The following is a 22,856-nucleotide window of genomic DNA, read 5'->3' on the forward strand; positions in this document are numbered from 1 at the left end:
CATTTGTTACTTTGAAAAAGAAAAAAAACTTTTTGACCCAGTTGGGCTGTCTGCTTTCTATTGTTACAGCCACCTGGAGATTGGCAACTCCGTTACCTCACTCCACAAAGTTTTCCCAGGTCATTTTTGGCTTGCCTGCATACGAGAAGGGTCGCTGTCTCAGGCACGCTTACGCGAGAGTAAGCCTCAATGCATCCGGAGACAGCCAGTGTCAAAGTGCGCCCCGATCCGGATACGCACGTGGCGCGAACCAGCCTCTCCAAACCCGCGAGCCGATTCATTCAGTTTGCCGCGGGGCTCCTCTAAGCTCCGCCCCGTTTCTTCCTAGCCCCTCCCCTGGGCTGTCCGTAGTTCTGGAGTCGGGCAATCGTATTGCTTTTTGCAAGACCAAAGAATCGGGCTGGCGAGGTCTGGAGGCTCGGGCGTGCAAAGAGGGGATCCACCGCCAGCGCCACTGCTAAGGGACGTTGGAGGATCATAGGATCTGGCTCTCAGGAATGCCTTTCTTCTCCTTGAGGAACTGGAGCATCTAGGGAGGTAGGTGCTACGAGAACTGCTTGCACATCTGATTCCTGCCTGAGAGCAGAGAACAAATGCTGCCTCTACAGAAGGTGGGCGGGTGTGATTTGGGGGAGATCCAATACTCCTTCCATAGATCCTTGTTCTTTTCTAAGGAACAAGCAACCTGGCATCAAAGTTAGCCTCACCTTTAGCTTGGAAGAACTAATCCAAATACTACCCCACCCCCCCCAGCGCTGACTCCTTCATCTCCACTGTCTTCCCAGGAAGTTGGCGGGGTGTGTGTGTGTGTGTGTGTGTGTGTGCAAGTCTCCAGCCAGATTTTCTAAGAATTGGAATCTTCACAAACACCCCCAATTACATGGCAATGCGCTTCCAGATTTAAGAACCACGAATTCAGTTTTCTAATGTGTATCAAAAATCTGTAATATAGATTCTAGGGCTACTTTTTTTGACACTGATTTTTTCCCTTCTCCTCTAAAGAAACATCCCTGTTAATCCGGTACTGTGAACTTTATTAAATGCTATTAAATAAAGCAGAGGTCATGAAGGGAATGTCGGATGGAAATCCTCAATCAAGTCCATCTATCAATCTAGTACATTTTTATCCCCCCCCCTTTCCCCCAAGTTGCTCAGAGGTTTTCCTTCTTCCCCTTTAATTCTTAAAACTAATTTAAATTAGGAGGAAGTGGCAGGTCTTAGGACACTCCACAAACATCAGGAGGGAGTGGGGATTTGAACCAGGGTCTCCCAAAGTTATTGGCTTTGTTAAGTCTCAGAGCAAGATGGCAAACTAAAGTCACTTAAAGGAGGAAATGTGAAAAGAGTTTTGGCTTCGAAGTTTTCAGCATCAGGTTCTTCTTCTAGGTTTTGCTGTGTGGTACAGTTTCCAACATTTTACTGGCTCTGCTCTTGAGCTGTTAACTGTACCCTGAGACTTTGCAATGTAATGAATGAAGCGAAATTTTACTGGTGGTGGAGATATATAGCAGAGAAAGCATCCAGGCTGAATTTCAGCATGTCTGGCTGTTGTTTATTAGAAGCCAAGGGATCCTGTACTTGGCATTTGACTCACTTTAACCTTACGACAATCCTGCAAAGTAGGTTGGACACAGAGAGAGAGAGGGAGGGTGAACAAAACTGACTTCCCACAGCTGCCCATGGCTGAGTAAGGATTTGAAGCGAGAGCTTCAAACACAATTGTTTGTGTTTGAAATATGATTTCAAAACTCCATTGGACTGTGGAATGAAATGTGCTTCTTTGGAAATTGGCCAGAAAACTTTGTTCATTATAAATGTTCATTATAAACTTTGTTCGTTATAAACGTTCACAGGATAATTGTTTCTATGGATGAGATGTACAGTCCACTAAAGTGGAGTAAGTTCTCACTGAATAATCTGTGGTAGACCTGGAAGTCTTCATTCTTCATTGTGAAGCTGGCCACATGGAACAGTAGTTATGTAGTTACATGAGTTTGTTGCAGCCAACAAACTCACAACCACAACAAACTTCTGGTACCTTAAATACTAACAGAAAAATCATGGCTGAAAGTTTGTTAGGCTACAGTCCTCTTCGTGAGATGCATGAGATGCATCCTCAGTATATACATACTGAATGGAGGGTGAACAGTACAGCCTATGGTTGCCAGCTCCAGGTTAGGAAATTCCTGGAGATCTGAGGGGTGAAACCTGGAGAAAGTGGGGTTTGTGAGGAAAAGGACCTTGGCATGGCGTAATTCCGTGGAGTCCACTCCCAAAAGTAGCCATTTTCTCCAGGTGAACTGATCTCTGCGGCCTGGAGACCAGTTGTAATTCTGGGAGAACTCCAGCCAGTACCTGGAGGCTGGCAACCCTATTACAGCCTCAACATCTCTATGTAAAGCTGCATTGTGTTTAAAAACAAGGAACAGCCCTTGGCAAAAGCAATATTTGGTAATAACACAACCTGTGAGATTAGTTTTCTGTATTTAGAAAAATGTATGTGTTGTCTCCTCAAACACCTGCTCGAAGTGGCTCATGAAGTAAAAACATTCCCATCAAATCATAAAAAACAGCAGGCTGATCTATATTAAAATGAGCTTTTTAATTTTTTACTTTTACTTCATTCATACTCTGTCTTTCTCCCCAGTGGGAACCCAAAGCAGCGTACATCTTTCTCCTCTCCTCCGTTTTTCCTCTGACCAAACCCTGTGAGAGTTTATGACAGGCCCAGGTCACTCAGTGAGCATCCAGGGGAGGGCAAGGAATCAAATGTGGGCTTCCCAGATCCTAGTTGGTCACTCTAACCACTACACCACACCGTCCTTAAAATAAAAGGCATTTCACAGGTGAGGTGCAACTGCTGAATAGACTCCATGTCTGGTTGCAAAGTTAGTTTAACACCTGGAGTGTGAGAGGAACCCATTCTCTCCGTGAAGGGAATAATGCCAGGTTTCGTGAGATAACCGAGAGCTCTTGTTCATGAAAACCCTGGTAATCTATGGAACTTGCTGTCAACGTGTTTGGGTAATTGCTAGCTTGCTGCTGAAAGAAATTGCCCCTCTTTAGGTGTTTACATACGTTGTTGATCTCTCTTGCTACAGTCCACTTTATTGGCAGCCTCTCACACCCACGTTGATCCTATCTTGGATTTATTGGACTGAATTTCACAAGTGTTTGTGTTCTGGGTATTTATATCTCCAGCAATAACTCGAGTCGCTTGAACTTTTGATCTCACTTGGGGGGCGAGTGAGTGGAATATATATATGGTTACATGGGAAACACAGTTAGCCTCTCTCTTGCACCCCAAAATATCAGAGTTTGGTGACACCTTAAAGACTGACACATTTTGTCTTCAACCGGAAATCCTCCATGTGGTTCCTACGGCCTGATGCCCATGGCAGCCATTCTGTATTTGGCTTCAACCCATGGCAGCCATTTTGTGGGTGGTGTCTGCTACCTGAAACAGAAATATATATATATATATATATATATATATATATATATATATATATATATATATATATATATATATATATATATATATATATATATATATATATATATATATATATATATATATATATATATATATATTTCTGTCCCTTCTCTCTGTACTCCAGTGGTGAACACTTAATGCTAGGGTTCGCTATCTCCAGGTGAGGACTGGCGATCTGGAATTACAAATGTTCTTCAAATTAAAGAGATCAGCTCCCCTGGAGAAAATGGCTGCTTTGAACGTAGCACAGTGGTTAAGTAGTTTGGCTGTGAATCAGCAGAGTACTGGTTTGAATCCCACTACTACCATGAGCTCAATAGGTGGCCTTGGTCAGCCACTCCTCTCAGCCCCAGCTGTATTGTGGGGATAGTAATAACACTAACTTGTTCACCGCTTTGGATGAGGCACTAATCTGTCTAGAAGACTAGAAGAGTGGTATATAAGTGCTGCTGCTGCTGCTGCTGCTATTATTATTATTATTATTATTATTATTATTATTATTATACCCTGCTGAGGTCGCTCATCCCCAAACCCCATTCTTCCCCAGCTGTACCCCCAAATCTCCAGAACTTTTCCAACACAGAGTTGGCAACTCTGCTTAAAGCAACACTAGATTGGGATCTTTAAGAATTTATGACAGGGAGTCCCAAACGTTGAGCCAGAGGGCACTTTTGGAATTTTGAGAGCAGGTAGCAGACACCACCCACAAAATGGCTGCCATGGGTTGAAGCCAAATACAAAATGGCTGCCATTGGCATCAGGCCATAGGAACCACATGGAGGATTTCTGGTTGAAGACAAAATGTGTCAGTCTTTAAGGTGTCACCAAACTCTGATATTTTGGGGTGCAAGAGAGAGGCTAACTGTGTTTCCCATGTGCAGTGTTGTCGCACTAAAGTTGACAGGATCAGCCCACTTAACTTCCTCTTCCCTCCTTCTCTACTGCCAACCAATCAGATGCTTGGAGTTTTCACATGTTTAGTATTGCACTGGGATGCAACTTCAATTTGTGAAACAGCTGTTAGACCTCTGCATGCAACCCAGTTAATGTCTCTCATGCAGTGGAGCTGTAACCACTTGGATTTTCTACCTTCCTCTCTCTGGGGCAAATGATGCTCTCAATCTCATCATTCTCCTTAGACTACAGCACCTTCCCCCCAGTTTACTGAATAACCCAAGAATTATGAAAAAAAACCCCTAACAGTTCCATCTATAATCCAGTTAAGTCAAAACACTTAAACTTTGCGTTGATTTAAGTCAGGGCAGAGTTTATGCCAGGATTCAGTCCAGGCATTTTTTTTCAGTGCTAGGGCATTGCCCTGGAAGGCAAGAAGCTAGCATTAAGATTGCCAGCAGGCCTGGAGAAAAATGGCCCTTTCATAGAGTCTTAATGGTAGGGTTGCTTGCCTCCAGGTAGTAGCTGGAGATCTTGTGGAATTACAACTGATCTCCAGGCCACAAGGATCAGTTCCCCTGGAGAAATTGCAGCTTTAGAGGGTAGACTATGACATTATACCCTGCTAAGGTTCCTCCCCTCCCAAACCCCACCCCCTCCAGGCTCCACCCCAAAAATCTTCAGGAATTTTCCAACCTGGAGGTGGCAACTCTGCTTAATGGGTGGGCAAAGGCATCTGTAGCTGTTCCTGGCATGGAGGTAAATAACAACCCATTAAGCTTCTAAGAAAGGAACAGGACTTTTTTCTCAGCTGGCAACTCTAGTTCTAGAGGTATGGGCTCTTGGGTTGTGGTTCCATGCACACAAGGGAAAGACATTCTGCACATGCTCAGAGGCACACTGCATTTGTTTTTCCCAAGTTCCAAACCAAATGGTCTGCTAGATCCTTGATTACTAATCAAGGAGCGGGGGAAAACTCCATTTGCTCTTCCCCTACGCTGGCTCACTCTGGCTGCAACATTCTCTGCTTATCCGTTGTAGAAAAACTCTTGGATCCTGGGAACTTCTTTTTTTTTTTTGGCTTCCTGAGCCCTTAATGAAACTGATATCCTCATTTTTGCCCGTAGTGAAGGCCTTCTGATTATCAGGGGATGACGACAAAGTGGTTTATGGAGGAAGATAACGAAGGCTGACAGATACCAGCTGAGGCCATGTTCCCATGGCTGCATCAGTTTACAGTTGCTTTGATGCTCAGCGAGGGCATCACGTGACAGAGCTCTTGCCAGCCTGAACCCACTTCTGACTGCAGGCAAAGCATCATACGTATGAACCCATCCTTATATTGAAGAAACCTGTGGTGTAGGAGTTAGAATGTAGAGACCCAAGTTTGAATTTCCACTCCGTCACAGAAATTTGCTCGGTTATCATGGGCCAGTCACACACTCTCAGAGCCAAGCTACAAGTGACGCCTGACACAGGTTGGACACTTGTCAGCTTCCCTCAAGTTTTGATGGGAAATGTAGGCATCCTGGTCTTGCAGCTGTAATAGAGAGCCAAGCTGTAAAACCAGGATGCCTACATTTCCCATCAAAACTTGAGGGAAGCTGACAAGTGTCCAACCTGTGTAAGGCATCACTTGTAGCTTGGCTCTCAGTGTAACCTACATGACAGGGTTGTTATGAGGATAAAACAGAAAGAATTATGTAAGCCACTTTGGGTTCCCATTGGGGAGAAAGGTGGGGCATGGATAAAGTAAACATTCCTGGGAGAAGAACAAGGCATGGGTTCAGTAGCACCTCAAAGACCAACTAGATTTCCAGGGTATGAGCCTATGAGTCAAAGCACCCCCTAAGGGATCTTTGACTCTTGAAAGCTCATCCTATGGAAATCTAGTTAGTCTTTAAGGTGCTACTGGACCTGAATCTTGCTCTTCTACTACAGACCAACACGGCTATGCACTTGAAACTATATTCCCAGAAGAGAGGTCCATCTTTGGCCATGAGGACTAAATGGAACCTCCATGGTCAAAGGCAGTGTACCTTTGAATATCTAGACTGCAGGACAAAGACAGAGCCTCTCACCCTGATTCCAGGTTCATCTAGTTGGCCACTGTGTGGAGCAGGGCAAGATGGATCACTGTTCTGACATGGTAGGGATGTGATCTTCTGCCCACATGGAAAATGAGCATATTGCAGGGAGGGATAGGGTATTACTCTTTCCCCTGACATGGTAGCTTTCTACGTGCAGACCATTAGCAGTCGCTGATGAGTTTGAGTTGCTAAGAGACATCAGAGCATAGGGCAGGTCAGAGCACAGGGGAGGACAATGTGTTCTGCCTGTGGGCTTCATTGGGCATCTGTGGAAATGTGCTGGATTTGATGGGTGCTTGGGTGTGCTCCGGCAAAGTCCTTCCCCCCACTTTGGAGATCCATCAAAGGGGTAGTCTGGCAAGGGCTACAATTGTGGGACACTGCTGGTCATGTGACTATGTTGTGGCAAGGTGCTTTCCTGCACAGCACCACCGTTCAGTCTGCTGCTCCTAGCTAGGATGCAGTTTCTCAACCAGTCACCAGTCTGCTGATGTGAGCTTGCATCAGCCTAGAGGAGAGAGAGTACGTGGATTGCTCTTGTGTTGTGAAATAGATGCCCCTTCTTTCAGAGACAGCTACCAGTCACTATGGCTAAAGGGCATCTTACAAAGACTTGTTGTTGTTTTTGATCACTGCTATATGTTAGATTCAGGTCTGATCTGTATAGATTTCAGCATCAACTAGGACTGTTGGTCAACTTCGCTGTTCCGATTATGGGGAGTGTGTGTGTTTATGTGAGCACCCATCTGTTTTCACACGCAGGAAAATCCAGTTGCAAACAATCACTAAAGTGCACTGCAAATGCATCATCCAGTGTGTGTGAAATCAGCCTTAAACACTGAATAAGATTTTATGAATCCATTCTACTGGTGTGGAGCTTTCGTGTGGCGCAAGAAGGTGCAGAAAAGATGTTCCACCAGAGGAGGGAGCTTTGCGCTGGAGGAGTGCTCCTCTGCTATCTGAATAGATTTATAGCATCCGAAAGACACCTGGAGCCTTATTATGCTATCCTAAGCAGATCCGCACCTTTCTAAGTCTGTTTGATTAAGCTCTGCTTAGATCTGCAGTGTTAATCTTTGCAGCTGTATTGAATCGTGGGACTTAGATGGTACGGTGTGTGGATTGTATTAGGGGGTCCCATACACCCCCCTCTACAATTCAAGTACCATTTGGCAGGGCTGCTCAGAAGGGAGAACTGGGAGACTAAATTCCTGATCACTCCAGGGTCCCATGGAGCTGGGCAAGTGAATTACTTTCATCTGATGGCAGGATCTGAGTCCAGTGGTGCCTAGAGACCAGGGCTTTTTTTCAGGGGGAATGCGGGGGAATGGAGTTCCGGAACCTCTTGAAAATGGTCATATGGCTGGTGGCCCCGCCCCCTGATCTCCAGACAGAGGGGAGTTTAGATTGCCCTCCACTCCCTCCTCTGTTTGCCTGGGGAGCAGGGCTTTTTTTCAGGGGGAACGCAGGGGAACGGAGTTCCGGAACCTCTTGAAAATGGTCACATGGCTGGTGGCCCCGCCCCCTGATCTCCAGACAGAGGGGAGTTTAGATTGCCCTCCACTCCCTCCTCTGTTTGCCTGGGGAGCAGGGCTTTTTTTCAGGGGGAACGCAGGGGAACGGAGTTCCGGAACCTCTTGAAAATGGTCACATGGCTGGTGGCCCCGCCCCCTGATCTCCAGACAGAGGGGAGTTTAGATTGCCCTCCATGCCGCTCGGAGGGCAATCTAAACTCCCCTCTGTCTGGAGATCAGGGGGCGGGGCCACCAGCCATGTGACCATTTTCTCCGAGGGTAACCCTCTGAGTTCCACCACCTCTTTTCCCAGAAAAAAAGCCCTGCTAGAGACCGACAAGATTTTTATTGTATAAGCTTTCAAGAGTCCAAGAGCCCTTCTGCAGATGCATTTTGTTGGTCTCTGAGGTGCCTCTGGACTCAAATCCTGCTGTTCTACTGCAGACCAACCTGGGTTCGGTGCAAAAGTGTCCCTGCCATGCGGTGCCAGGAGACAGCCATTGTAGGAGTGTTTTAGGAGTCTCATTAAGTGGGGAATGGAGAGAAGAGAGCAATCAGTACTTAATGGGTTGGTGCTCCAATAATGTATACTTCAGATGTGAAGTTACACTCTGCTTTGGGATTCCCTGCTAAGACTGTGAAGGGGGACTCTCAACTTCTGCCCTAAAGTCCAATAGACAACATCTGCAAGGCAGCACTTCTGCCTACTGGAGAACTTCCCAGTGGATTGGGCCTCAAATTACATGGAGGGGAGGAGGAGACATTTGGATTTTCAAATCTATAAGTTGGTCCGGGAGTATTATTCAGTAGGGGAGTTTGGGTTTTTCTTTGTTTCAAGCAACTTTATCATAACAGGACTTCTGTCTAGTTATGACACGCTGTGTTAGTGTACAATTAGGATGATACAAGTCCAGGAGCCAGACAGCCCTCAAGCCATTAGCTGTAATGATTCTCAGAGATGAACATTCTACAGAGGATCGAGGAAGACAGAGCAATTATGGAGCAATTTGCCAGTGGCCTGGAGATGACCAATAGTGTCAGCACCGTTTGGAAAAGATGAAGATGCATAGCTAATATTTGGATGCATGGGGCAGCAACGTGCCTCAATTTTGTTATACTCCGTTTTGATTTGGCCTTGCGGAAGTGATCCAGGCTGTAACGTTGCCAACATCCAGGTTGGGGCTGGAGTTCTCCTGGAATTATAACTGCTCTCCATTTTACAGGGATCAGTTTCCCTGAAGAAAATGGCAGCTTTAGATGGCAAACTCTACAGTGTACCGTAGATTCTAGGCAAAACCCCTCTCCAAATTCTCCCCTCTACAGGCACCCCCCCAAATCTCCAGGAATTCTCCAGGCTGAAGTTGGCAAGCCTACTGACTGAAGGGACCTCCATATACACACACATATACACACAAATGTGCAGGCCATGGACTGGAAACCAGTGATGCTTTTCCTTTCTCTGGGCAGTCAAAAACAAATTGGGAATTGACCACTTTGTGGTCTGTGCCAGTGTGGAAACCAGTTTGGTGTATTAGTTACTGCTGGGTGATTCTGGGTCATTCAATCTCTCTCTTGCCTTAACCTACCTTACAGGGATGTTGTAGGGCTGAATGTGAGAGGGGAGGACTTTGTGTGCCACTAGGGTTGCCAGCTCCAAGTTGGGAAATTCCTGGAGATCTGGGGGGTGAAACCTGGAGAAACCTGGAGAAAGTTGGGTTTGGGGAGGGAAAGGACCTTGGCATGGCATAATTCCATACAGTCCACCCCCCAAAGTAGCCATTTTCTCCAGGGGAACTGATCTCTGGGGCCTGGAGACCAGTTGTAATTCCGGGAGATCTCCAGCCACTACCTGGAGGCTGGCAACCCTATGTGCCACCCAGAACTCCTTTGAGACTGGTAGGATCCCCCCCTCCACCGTACCAATACAGAGGTGAAAGTCAAAGGATTTTAGGCCACAAGATGTCATTCCTCAATACCACTTATATCTACAGAGCGTGCCATCTTTTCTATTAACAGTTTTAATGGTTTTTGGTATAAAAGGAGCATGAAAAACATTTCAAAATAGTCCGGAATGATACTCTTCCAATAATATGCACCCTGACCTCATTACAAAACTAACCAGCCCATTTCCAGCCAACATAAATCTAATTCATGTGCCAAATGTGGCCCGGTCATCTCCTTTTTAGGACAGCACAGTTGGCACCACTGAGGCATATTAAGAAAAACAGAGGAGAAGGGACAGAGGTTCACACACGCCAGGGGAAGGGAGGCAGGCAGGTCAGAAAAAGTAGGCAAAGATCCAGTGCTTAAGTTGATATATCAGCAACCAAATGTTTAATCAAAGCATTCTAAAAATAGATTCCCTGTTTTTTCCCCACATCAGTTGTTTTCTAAGTTTGTCATTCTTTGGTAACATTCTCATGTGGACCCACAGAGATGCTTTGGGTTGGATCCGGACTAAATTTTCCTGTCACAGTATGAAAATTTCCTGCCACTGCAGCCCACTTGTCTCCATGATATACCACTCTTGAAGAACAACATTGCGGGCAGAGGTCTCAGTAGGAAGGGAAAATCGCTGAAAATTGTGAATTTAGTTTGAATCCATCTTTTTATTTTGAGTCAGTCCATTGGACTATGAAGGGCTGTTTGTCTACTGAGTGGCAGCAACTTTCCAGATTCCCAGGTTAAGATCTTAACAATCACCTATTAATTTTAGCTAGAGATGCCGGGAATTGAACCTAGAACCTTCTGTGTGCAAAGCAGATGTTCTGCCTCCGAGCCACAGCCCCTCCTCATGAACATGCTTTTTGGAAGCATATTCTGAATGTATGAAGGATAACATACAGAAGCATCGCTAATCTTCAAAGATTGTTCCTGTGCCTTAGGGACAGCTCAGACTTTAAATTCCATCTCATCTTTGACAAAAAAGGGAGGGTGGTATGGTGTAGTGGTTAGCATGCTAGACTACAACTAGGGAGACCAGATTTCCAATCTTCACTCTGCAATGAAGCTCCCCATATGACTGGTATCAGCTTGACTTACCTAAGGTTGCCAGCCAGTGGGAGACTGGGGTGGGAACATGGGGAGGGGGGGTAGCATTGCATTGATGTCATGTTGGCCCTTCCAGGTTAGCACTGGAAATGATGTCACACCATCACCTCATGACATCATTTCCAGTGCAAACACAGAAGGGCCATCACACCATCGATGCAATGCTCTAGCATTCACCGGAAACACTAACGCCGATTTTTGATCCAGAGGAGTTAGCCGTGTTAGTCTGTAAATGCAAAATAGTAAAGAGTCCAGTAGCACCTTTAAGACTAACCCACTTTATTGTAGCATAAGCTTTCGAGAACCACAGCTCTCTTAGTCACATGCATCTGGGTGATTTGGGGTCATTTTGGGTGAGTTTGGGTCAGAGAACTTGTGGTTCTCAAAAGCTTATGCTACAATAAAGCTGGTTAGTCTTAAAGGTGCTACTGGACTCTTTACCAATTTTTGACTATTTTTTCCTCCTGCTGCCCTGAGAGAGAGCTGGCAGCCTTGAAGATACCTCACAGGGTTGTTGCGACAGTAAAATGGGGAGAGGATACAGCCATGTGCACCACCTAGAGTTCACTGGAAGAATAGAATAAAAATGCATAGACAGACATTTCTACTCGCCCTTAGAGTCTGTGAGACAGTAAGCCTTCTGTTCTACTTCAAGCCTTCATTCCCCGCCCCCTCAACTGCCATTTAATGTATCAAAATTTATGATGAGATCGGTGCTCTCTGTCAGTGCTTGCTTAGGTGTGAGATATTGTTGGCATCATGTTTTCTTGCATAGTGCTCTCTCTTGGAGACCTGGCTGGCGCCACAGAGGCCAGTGTACGTCGGAACAAAATCTCCCAAGGGGTTGTAGAGACAAACTCTTTTGACTTTGTTGCTGAAGTGCACATGCCAATCACTCGAACCAACAAAAGGGAGGATGCTGTATAGGGTTGCCAGCTCCACGTTCGGAAATTCCTGGAGATCTGGGGGGTGAAAGCTGGAGAAACGTGGAGAAGGTGGGGTATGGGGAGGGAAAGGACCTTAGCATGGCATAATTCCATAGAGTCCACCCCTCGAAGTAGCCATTTTCGCCAGGTGAATTGATCTCTATGGCCTGGAGACCAGTTGTAATTCCAGGAGATCTCCAGCCACTACCTGGAGGCTAGCAACCCTAATGCTATATATACCAGAGATTGTTGATGTGGCTCACAATTCCGACTCCAGGGTTGCCAACTTTGGCTTGGGAAATTCCTGGAGATGCCATAGAGGCTGCCCTCCAAAGCTGCCGTTCCTCCAGGGATGTCTGTAGTCTTGAGATTAGTTATAATTGTGAGAGAACTCCAGACTCCACACTGGGGGGGGGGGGCTTTAATTTTTCAGTGGTTCTATAGGCGAATAACGGGTGTCTGTACTGTGCTAGGACTGTACCACTTCAGGCTGCAAATGAGGAACTGCAAGAATGCACGCTTCCCCCACAGAGTAAGAAATCTTCCCTGCATGTAGGAAGTTCAACGTCTGTGAAAAGAATCTAGGATTACTTTGCGAGATGCTAGTTAGGTAGGAGAGTGTTTGTGGTTATTGTCATGGGAGAACTTTCTGTCACATAGTTCCCCATTTGCAACCCTGAAGTGGTATAGTATATAAACAATTTTACTACATTGTGAATTTTTGGAGAAGGGCAAAATGAAGAAGGGGAGAAAGTTGTAAACCACTATGGGTCCCTCCCCAATGGGCAAGAAAAGCGGGATATAAATGGAGTAAACACATAAATATATAATTTTTCCTGCCCAGACAGTGCTGAGGAAGAATTACTCTGTACATGCTCAGAGGAAACTTTCTCATCATTATCAAACCCTGGGGACTATATGATGAAGAGAAATATCAGAACTGAAATCCTATTGAGCTCTGATTTGCATTAAGTCCTGGTTTCATTCGGGACTTAATGCAAGAGGAGAAAAGACTAGTTGGTCGAAAGTCCCCTTAGGTCCTTTGAAACAACTTGGTGGGATTGACTTATAAATGTCACATGTGATAATTGCCTCAGTCTCAGAGCCTGCAGTGCCACTCCAGAAATGAATGAACCCAACAGCATGTGGCTGAACCCCCCCCCCCCCCCCCCGGCAAATGTATTATTCACCTTATTGGGGACAAAGGCAATAGTGTTAGATCCGCAGCAATTTCCTCTTGCAGGGTAATAAGAACACAAGTCAATAGCTGGAGTGAGCAATTTGCCATCTGATCTGGCAAAATCTTATCTCTGGTCTCTCCTGGGCTTGTCTCCTTCCATCAATTGCTTGCTTTGTTGATCTCATGCTGTTTATTTACAAACATGGGGGCATTTCCTTTGGAACAGGGCAGTGACTCTTCCAGGGAAGCAACTTGTCCAGGAAGCCAAGCCTGTTGATGCTTTCAGGGAGTGTGTGGCCACAATTTCAGGTCCCAGCCAGCTCTTTGGTCACTGATGGAAAGGGGAGAGGAGGAAGCACTTAGCCATTTCCCGCAATTGTGCAAGGTGTGTGTGTGTGTTGGGAAGTCCACCTTGCAGTTTCTTTCTGGTCCTCGTGGCACTGAAAGAAACAAGATGGGCAGCTTGTGGACCAAAGAGGAGAGCAAACTCTGGTCAAAGATAGAGGCGGATTCTGTGTAGATGTGGACCCTGCAGGCTCTACAACCCTAGGCAGATCGAGGCTGGCATCAGGGGACGCGTGGCATGGTTGAGCACCTGCTGAGACCGCCAGCCTGGCAGATACAGTTGCCAGCTCCTGCTCAGAAAATCGCTAGATATTTGGAGGCAGTGTCTAGGGAGGGCAAAGTTTTGGGAGGGATCTCAGCAGGGTTGGACTTGGAGGGCCATAGAGTCAGTTCTCCAAGGGTTCCATTTCTTCTAGAGGAACTGACCTCTGTAGTTCAGAGATCAGTTGCAATTGTGGGAGAATTCCAGATTCAACCAGAAGTTTGGCAACCATGGCAGAAGGTCCCCCCCTCCATCCCCACGCACACACTGGAAACACTGGGTTATTCTCTAGTTTCCAATGGCAGAGGATGAACTGTGAACACAGAGGGACACACAAAGCCTTAGATCAAGATGGGTATCTGTGTTAGTCTGTCTGTAGCAGTGGAAAAGAGCAAGAATCTAGTAGCACCTGTAAGACTAACAAAATTAGTGGTAGGCTTTCGTGAGTCACAGCTCGCTTCTTCAGATACAGCTAGAATGTGAGTCCATCTGTCCTTCTGTCTTGGAGAGTGGAGTGATTACAGAAGCCAAATGATAATAGCTGGTGAATGACAAAGGCAGGCATGATTGAATAGGGTGGGGTATGCAGAGGGGTAGTGGGTGTGGAGAAACCAGCATTGGTAATAAGAAAGGAAGCCTAGGTCTTGATTTAGTCCAGGTGGATGCATTGTCTTGAGCTTCGTTATCAGTTGCAATTCAGCAGTCTCTCTTTCTAACCTCCCTTTGAAATTCCTCTGCAGGAATCCCACCTGCCTTTGTCTGTAAACACTCCACTCTCCAAGATATAAGGACAGATGGACTTACATTCTAGCTGTATCTGATGAAGTGAGCTGTGGTTTATGAAAGCTCACACAAAGCCTTGATCCATCGAAGTCAGTTTTGTCTCGTCAGACTAGCAGTGACTCAGGGTCTCAGGCTGAGGTCTTTCACATCACCTCCTGTCCCATTCTTTAAACTGGAGCTGCTGGTGACCGAACCTGGGACCTTCTGCATGCCAAGCGGATGCCGTACCACCGACCCAAAGCTCCTCCCCAGTTGTGCTCTGCTGCCTCCTCTAGGAGCTCCTCCCAATTAGCCAAGAGGCCCCTGTTCCATGGCAATGACTTCCAGACCCAACAGTACCAGTGGGGTTAAAAGAAGAAAGAAGGATGCAGGGGAGAGAACATAGCACAGTGACAGAACATCTGCTTTGACTGCAGAAGGTTGCAGGTTCAATCCCCAGCTTCTCCAATTAACAGGATCAGGTAGTCGATGATGTGAAGGACCTCTGCTTTGGAGAGGAGGCAGAGCTGCTGCCAGTCAGTGTAAACAAGACTGATCTTGTTAGACTAATAATCAGACCCAGGAGAAAACAGCTTCATGTGTTCACGTGATGTGGAGGGACTGCGGCTCAATGCCTGGAGGAAGACCTGGTTTCATTCCTGGCATCTCTTCTTTAAAAGATCAGGTAGGCGGTGATGGGAAAGCCACCCACCTGAGACTCTGGTGACCTGAGCAGCAGGACTGGCCTCGATGGACCACGGGCTTGACTCAGTAGAGGGCACCATTACGTTGAGTTGCATTCTGCCACCTGCAGCATAACCACAGTTGGAGAAAACAAGGAACAATAACGGAGGGACAGATGGGTGCTCCGTGTCCAAGCCCCCAGCAAGACTAAATGATGCACAGCCCAGCTGGAAGGGACTTCCCACCTTATCAGGCTCTGTGCCTGAAATGAGCTCGCCTCTCTGTTTGCAGAGCTCTGCTTTTACCAACTGCTATTATCTCCCAGTGACATCTATGGCAGGCATTTCATTTACCTTCTTAATAAGAGAGCTTGTAATTAGCCCTGTTGTCTCCATGCAGGGCAGCTGTTAAATCAGGCAGTGTTATCTCATAAGAGGAACAGTTCTTTTCCCTTGTCAATAAATCCAGGTGCCATAAACTAGTCCTTATCTCTGTCCTTTGGCTTGACTAAAGCCAACTTTACTGAGTGGTACCAACAGGGACTCTTCTTTTGGTGAATTATTATTATTTTTTTTAAAAGGAACTAAAAACACATGCAACAGAATTTGGGAAATGAAGATCTGTAAGCAAAAAGAGATTTTGTTTGGATCATATCATTTCCTGATAGACTTGTATTGGAAGAGATTACAAAAATGCCCATCTAAATTGAACTTTTGGGTGAATGTTGAAAACATAAGGATCCCATGCTAGTTTTCTTGCATGCACTGTTTTGACTGTACACCACTTTCTGTTTGTCTTTGTCTCTGAAAGTTAAGCAAATTAATGAGCAATTTGAGGGAAGAGGCTGTAGATCAATGCGAGATCCTCCTCCTCCTCCTCCTCCTCCTCCTCCTCCTCATCAGTATTAAATTTGTAGTCTGCTGTCCCTGCAAGGAGGCTCAGAGCAGATAACATCATCCAAAGACATAAAAGCCAAACCGTGTTCCTGACGACTTACTTCTTATCCTGGTGCTGGAGCATTGAGGGGTCTGCAAGTGTGCCTGCGCCAGAATAAGAATTGAGTTGTTGGGCAGCAGGCCTCTGAGGGGCTGCAGAGTTGACGGGGAGGTGTGGCACGGGGAGCCCCCCCCCCTCCATGGCCTTCCTGCTGCCTCTGCAGCAGCTCCGGGCCGCGTTGTGCTTCCCTGCTGGCTCCGGCCCCTCAGAGGCCTGCCTGCAGAGCTGGCAGCGGGGTATGGGGTGGCTTGGCCTGGTGGCCTGTGGTGGCCTGGCCCGGTGGCCCAGGGTGGATCACTGGGCCATGATGCGGGATGCTGGGACGCCGTGCCAGGCTGCTGGGCTGAGATGTGGTGCAGGCGGCCAGGCCGGGCCATGATGACGTGCACTGTGGTGCAGGATGCTAGGATGTTGGGATGCAGAGGGTTGCAGGCCAGGATGTGGAGCAGGCTGCTGGGCTGGGACATGGCATGGGCTGCGGTGCTGGATGCTAGGACACCGGGATGCAGAGGGTGCCAGGCTGGGATGCAGAGGGTGGCGGGCTGGGATGTGGTGTGGGCTGCTAGGCATGGACACGACATGGTCTGCGGTGTAGGATGCTGGAACATCGGGCTGGGCTGTCAGGTTGGGATACCATGTTGGGCTGGTGAGTGGGCCACCGGGCCGAGATGCAGGCCGCCGGACCACTGCAGCACGGGTTGCCCAGCCGCCTGGGGCTGCCTGGTGTAGGGCGGCTCGACCCAACACACTCTGCTAGAGCCCATTGTATAAATCACAATAAAATCAAATTGAAACATAAAATTCAGCATCAGCTTTGAATGTAGAAGGTTCCAGGTTCAATCCCCAGAATACCCAGATAAAGGGATCGTGGAGGAAGTGGTGTGAAAGACCTCTGCCTGAGGCCCTGAAGGGCAGCTGCCAGTCAGAACAGACACACCTGATCTTGGGAGGTCACAGGTATGACTCAGGACAAGGAAGCTTCATGATTTCCTGTGAGCTCCGTTGAGGACTGGGATGGGGTAAAAATATGGTGGGTATTGTTTCGTGGGAAATTTTCGGAAAGGGAGGTAGCCATCTTAGTCTTCTGTAGCCAAACTGGAGAACCTTGTGACATCTTAGAGGCTAAGATATTTACTCCGTCCAGAGCCCACATCTCCACTAGGATGTTGTTATGTTTATGGTTGTCATGCCAACCTCCAGGTGGGGCCTGGAGATCTCCTGGAATTACAACTGATATCCAGACTTCAGAAATCAGTTCCCCTGGAGAAGACGGCTGCTTTGCAGGGTGGACTTTGTGGTATCATATATACACTGAGCTCCCTCCCCTTCCAAAACTTCGCCCTCCCGATGCTCCATCCTAGTCGAGGGTGTCTAGAGTGTCATGCAAAGTGCATCAGGATGGCCTATGCCAGCCAGCTGGCCCAGGGCCCATTCAGCAGTCTTTTTATCCAAACACACAATTCCTTACTGCAAGCTTTGTAAACTACACTTTCTCTTTCAACTTTTCTGGGGATGTTGCCAACCTGGAAGAGAGAGCTGCAGATCAAAGCAGCCAACCCTGGAATGGGTTTATCGACACTGAGGACAAAGAAGGAACTATCCCAACAGCACATCACACTGCACTGGGGAACTGGGGGCAGGGTTTAAATAATCCTTGCTGCTCCTTTGCCATGATTTCCTGGGCCAGGTTTGAAGTAGACTAGTTTCCTTCCTTCCTTCCTTCCTTCCTTCCTTCCTTCCTTCCTTCCTTCCTTCCTTCCTTCCTTCCTTTCCTTCTTTCTTTCTTTCTTTCTTTTTCTTTCTTTCTTTCTTTCTTTCCTTCCTTCTTTTTCTTTCTTTCTTTCTTTCTTTCTTTCTTTCTTTCTTTCTTTCTTCCTTCCTTCCTTCCTTCCTTCCTTCCTTCCCTTCCTTCCTTCCTTCCTTCCTTCCTTCCTTCCTTCCTTCTTTCTTTCTTTCTTTCTTTCTTTCTTTCTTTCTTTCTTTCTTTCTTTCTTTCTTTCTTCCTTCCTTCCTTCCTTCCTTCCTTCCTTCCTTCCTTCCTTCCTTCCTTCCTTCCTTCCTTCCTTCCTTCCTTCCTTCCTTCTTTCTTTCTTTCTTCTCTTTCTTTCTTTCTTTCTTTCTTTCTTTCTTTCTTTCTTTCTTTCTTTCTTTCTTTTTGACTAGTAAAATAAAAGATGCCTTGTTAGTCCGACACTCTAACCATGCCGGTTGTCACATAAAGTATGCTTGACAATTAGGGATGGAGAACCAGTGTGGTATAGTGGTTAACGGTGTTGGACTAGGATTAGAAAGGTGCAGATTCAAATCTGCGCAGCTGTGGCTCAGAGACAGTCCATAGCTCAGCGGCAGAGCATCTGCTTTCCAAGCTAAGATCCCCATTTCCAGGCTTTTTTTCTGGGAAAAGAGGTGGTGGAACTCAGTGGGTTTGCTCTCAGAGAAATGGTCACATGGCTGGTGGCCCCGCCCCCTGATCTCCAGACAGAGGGGAGTTTAGATTGCCCTCCGAGCGTGGAGGCGATCTAAACTCCCCTCTGTCTGGAGATCAGGGGGCGGGGCCACCAGCCATGTGACCATTTTCAAGAGGTTCCGGAACTCCGTTCCACCGTGTTCCTGCTGAAAAAAAGCCCTGCCTATTTCAATCTCCAGCGTCTCCCAGTTAAAGGATCAGATATGAAGTGATGGGAAAGACCTGAGACCCTGGAGAGCCGCTGCCAATCTGAGTAGAGAAATACGAAGGTCTGATTCGGTGGAAGGCGTCTTCATGCATTCAATCCCCACTCTATAGTGAAGTTTGCTCTATGACCTTGTGCCTCCTCCTCCTTCCCAATGTAATCTACCTTACAGGGTTGTTGTGAAGATAAAATGGATGACAGAACTATATACACCACACCAAGCTCCTTGGGGAAATGGTGGGATGAAAATGTAATAGATAATACTAGAACATGGAACATAGTGTTGGAAGAGGAGGACTCAGCACTGTCCCTTTCCTCAGCTTTCAGAGGGGGGCAAACCAAAGAGTTAGAAAGACAGAGAGGTCAGAGCATCTGTTTACTGTTTACTGCTCTGACTATCCTTTTGATATGTAGATTGCTATTCCCAGGACTTCTTCCTCCACATCCTCCTTCTCATTATTCTCTTCCTGGCTTTGTTCCAGGCACCATCTCTCTCTCCTCCTCCCTCCATCTTGGAAGCATGGATGCAGGACTTGTCCTAGCATCCATGCCCATCCTTAGACTAGATAGGTAGTTAGGATCGGTCTCTCCTCCTTTCTTATCAGAGTATGGAGTTCCTACTATAAGCACTCTTATTTCCTTTCTAAATATAAGCAAGTGTATGCTTTGTTATTTTCTCTCCTGCACAAACACCAGCTAGCAGAAGCAGCTCACCACCACTGATAATCATGCTTCCTCTGCTAAACGATAAACTCTGCTAACAGCCCAAACATGGAATCCTTTAATTAGGTTTCTGGGGCCAACATACGATTTATTTATCACATAGAAAAATTGGTCAGCAATAGATTCATGTCAAACGGAAGGAAACACTTCTTCACATAATGCACAATTAACTTCAGGGATTCACAGCTGCATGGTTGTAGCCTCTGGTTTAGATGGCTAAGGCTTAGACAGATCACTGGAGGGACGGCTCAAAAATGTTGACGAGTCATGATGGCTAAACAGAATTTCTGTGTTCAGAGGCAGTCTGCCCAAAGGTGGGAAAGATCCCTATTGAGCAGCAATGAGAAATGAAAGACGTAGATATTCACATGTTAGTTTTCCCCCAGTTATCAGCAATAGAAAAGCTATGACCCGGAGAGATTTGTTTGATAGAGATTGGGACAGATGTTTGCCCTGAGATGGACAAATTGATGCCTCGGCATTCGCTCAGGTCTGCTCCATCTGTTTCCCCAGCAGTTTTTCATGTTGCAATCAGAAGAGTTGCTTCTGTTCTTGGCACCCCCTTTGATTATAGGTGGGTCTGTGTATAAATAAGAAGCAAGTGACAATAGCATTGGCAGTAGGGTGGGCCAGAGGAAGAACGATCAGGAAGAGCATCACTGAAGACCTGGGTTTCGGAGGTGGAATGTGGAGTACCCTGGAGATCCAGGAAAGGTTGCCAACTCCAGGTTAGGAATTTCTTGGAGATTTGGGGGTTGGAGCCTGGAGTGGGCAGGGTTTATGGAGGGGAGGGTCCTCAGCAGGGTATAATGCCACAGAGTCTACACTCTATAGCAGCCATTTTCTCTAGGAGACCTGGTCTCTTTCATCTGGTCTCTTTCAGTTGTGATTCTGGGAGATCTCCAGATCCACCTGGCAGTTGGCAACCCTAGTCCCAGGGCTGTCTTCAAATTTTGGTTTCCAAGTTTTAAATGCAACGTTTAGAATACATGTGACATTTCTCGTCTGCTGTAATTTTGGCAGGTGTCCAACAGGAGATCTCAGATACCATCAGTCCCATACGAAATACCATGACACATCAATTCTTTAACAGGTCAGTGATCAAATACTGAAAGGAAATATGGTTGGTTGTCAAAATAATGGCATTCTACCAAATAATGGGAAATGATGAATGGCTGGTGAAAATATGCAAAATTTTGCCCATCAAAATTTGTGAAGGGAATTTGAAGAGAGTTTTTGGGGAGCAGCCTTATTGGCTGGTGAAAATATGCAAAATTTCACCCCTCAGAATTTGTGGAGGAAATTTGAAGAGAATGTTTGGGGAGTTGCCTTCTTTATTTATTTCCTCTTAGTCTTTCTTAATGCTCCTTTTCACAATCTGCTCTCTCATTCCAGGTGATATGCCTCCAACATGGCTCCCAAGCATGAAGAACGGGGGTCTTTACGTTTCCATCTACCTGCTCACTATTCTCACTGGCCTTCCCACCAACATTCTGGCTTTATGGGCCCTCATCCGGAAGCTGAAGACCAAGGCCACACCCAACTGTGTCCTCCTTCTCAATCTCACTATTTCTGACCTCTGTTTCCTGGCCTTCTTGCCCTTCAAGGTAGTTGAGGCAACTACCGACTACTGGCCACTGCCTAATGTCCTATGTCCCCTCAGTGGCCTCCTCTACTTCAGCACTATCTACTCCAGTACTCTCTTCCTCACGGCAGTGAGCGTGGAGCGCTACCTGGGTGTGGCCTATCCTATCCAGTACAAGCTGAGGCGCCACTCGGCCTATGCGGCAGTGGCCAGCCTAGGCCTCTGGGCCTGCTCTTTTGCCCACTGCAGCATTGTGTTCATCACTGAGTTCCATCAGCCCAACTATTCTTCACCAAATGACAGTAACATCTGTTATGACAACTTCACAAAGGAACAGCTTGAAGTCCTGCTCCCAGCCCGGCTGGAGCTTGGCATTGTCCTCTTCCTGGTCCCATCCGTGATAACCTCCTTCTGCTACTGTGGCTTTATGAGGATTGTGATCTCTTCACCCCATATCCACAGGAACAAAAAGCAACGAGCTGTGGGGTTGGTGGCAGCCACTCTAGCTGTCTTCCTCATCTGCTTTTCCCCCTACAACATTTCCCACTTAGTCGGTTTTATCATCGGGGAGAGTCCATGTTGGAGAGATAAGGCCTTGCTCCTTAGCACCTTCAATGCAAGCTTGGACCCCATCATCTTCTACTTTTCCTCCTCCGCTGTGCAACATTCATGTTGGGGCTTCCTGACCAAGGTCAAAAAGCTCCGCACTTTCCCTCCTCTAGTCCGGAAACTCTTCTGCAAAGAGACAGAGAAACTGAGGAGAGTAAGTGCCCAGGAGCCAGATTGCTGTTCCAAGCTTTGATCTCCTCTGTTTATGGAAACCTCCAGAGACTGAATCCTTTCCTTCTATATAGGCAAAATGGTCAAAATTTGATCTGGGAATTTTCTGAAATAGCATCAGTTCTCCAAAGCTCCCATGTCATTAATGTTCATAGCTGTAGCTTCAGCTTCTGGAGAGAAGAGAATGTCTGGTCTTAAGTTTACCAACCTTCAAGTGGGGCCTGGACTTCTGGAATTACGATTGATCTCCAGACCACTGGAGAAAAGGACAGCTTTGGAGGGCAGACTCTATGGCTTCTATCCCTGCTGAGCGCCCCCTCCCCAAACTTTGCCATCCCTAGTCTCTGTCTCCAAATCTTTAGGAATTTCATTGCCTGGAGTTGGAATCCCTAATTTGGACATCTGTGACATTGTCTTTCTTTCACTGGCTTGAAATCTGTTTTCCCACTCTGTTCTAGAAACGTAGGTTTGGCAAATTCCTCTTGCCCCAGTTTAGAATGGAGAGTGAACCAAATAATTTAATTCTGCATTAAAGCGAATCAGTTTTACTTTTGAGCCCATTAAGAGGTTATTCTCTGCAGAGAGCACAGTTGCTTTTTGTGCATTCTCTCTCCAGACTAGCCTCTTCCCACAAGCCATCCCACTGCCATATGTCCCATTCGCTTTCCTTTTTCTCCTCTCCAAAATGGAGCTTGTGAATAGAGTATGTGGCATGGCTTCCACAAGTCCAGTGCGGACTCTGAGAATGCTTTAACAAGGAAGAAAACTGTGAAGAACTAATCCATTTTCTCAGAATCCACCTCTGGGCTCCTTTTGGAGAAAGCTGATGTATATTTGTACTTCTTCCCTTCAGAAAGAACAAAAAAAGCAACTTGGGTATTTTATTGGGTGAGGGG

At 46.6% G+C, this 22,856-nt stretch overlaps 1 protein-coding gene across 1 annotated transcript; it reads left to right on the forward strand.

The window, feature by feature from the left end:
- The first annotated feature begins 473 nt into the window (after nucleotides 1–473).
- On the forward strand, nucleotides 474–22,070 carry LOC129343588 (free fatty acid receptor 2-like). Its single transcript, XM_054999880.1, has 3 exons — nucleotides 474–537; nucleotides 20,619–20,688; nucleotides 20,991–22,070. Exon 3 carries the CDS (start codon nucleotides 20,996–20,998, stop codon nucleotides 21,980–21,982), a length of 987 nt encoding a protein of 328 aa, XP_054855855.1. The 5' UTR covers nucleotides 474–537; nucleotides 20,619–20,688; nucleotides 20,991–20,995; the 3' UTR covers nucleotides 21,983–22,070.
- The last annotated feature ends 786 nt before the right edge of the window (nucleotides 22,071–22,856 follow it).

The sequence above is a fragment of the Eublepharis macularius genome, chromosome 15 (genome assembly GCF_028583425.1).
Source record: "Eublepharis macularius isolate TG4126 chromosome 15, MPM_Emac_v1.0, whole genome shotgun sequence".
NCBI classification, from domain to species: domain Eukaryota; kingdom Metazoa; phylum Chordata; class Lepidosauria; order Squamata; family Eublepharidae; genus Eublepharis; species Eublepharis macularius.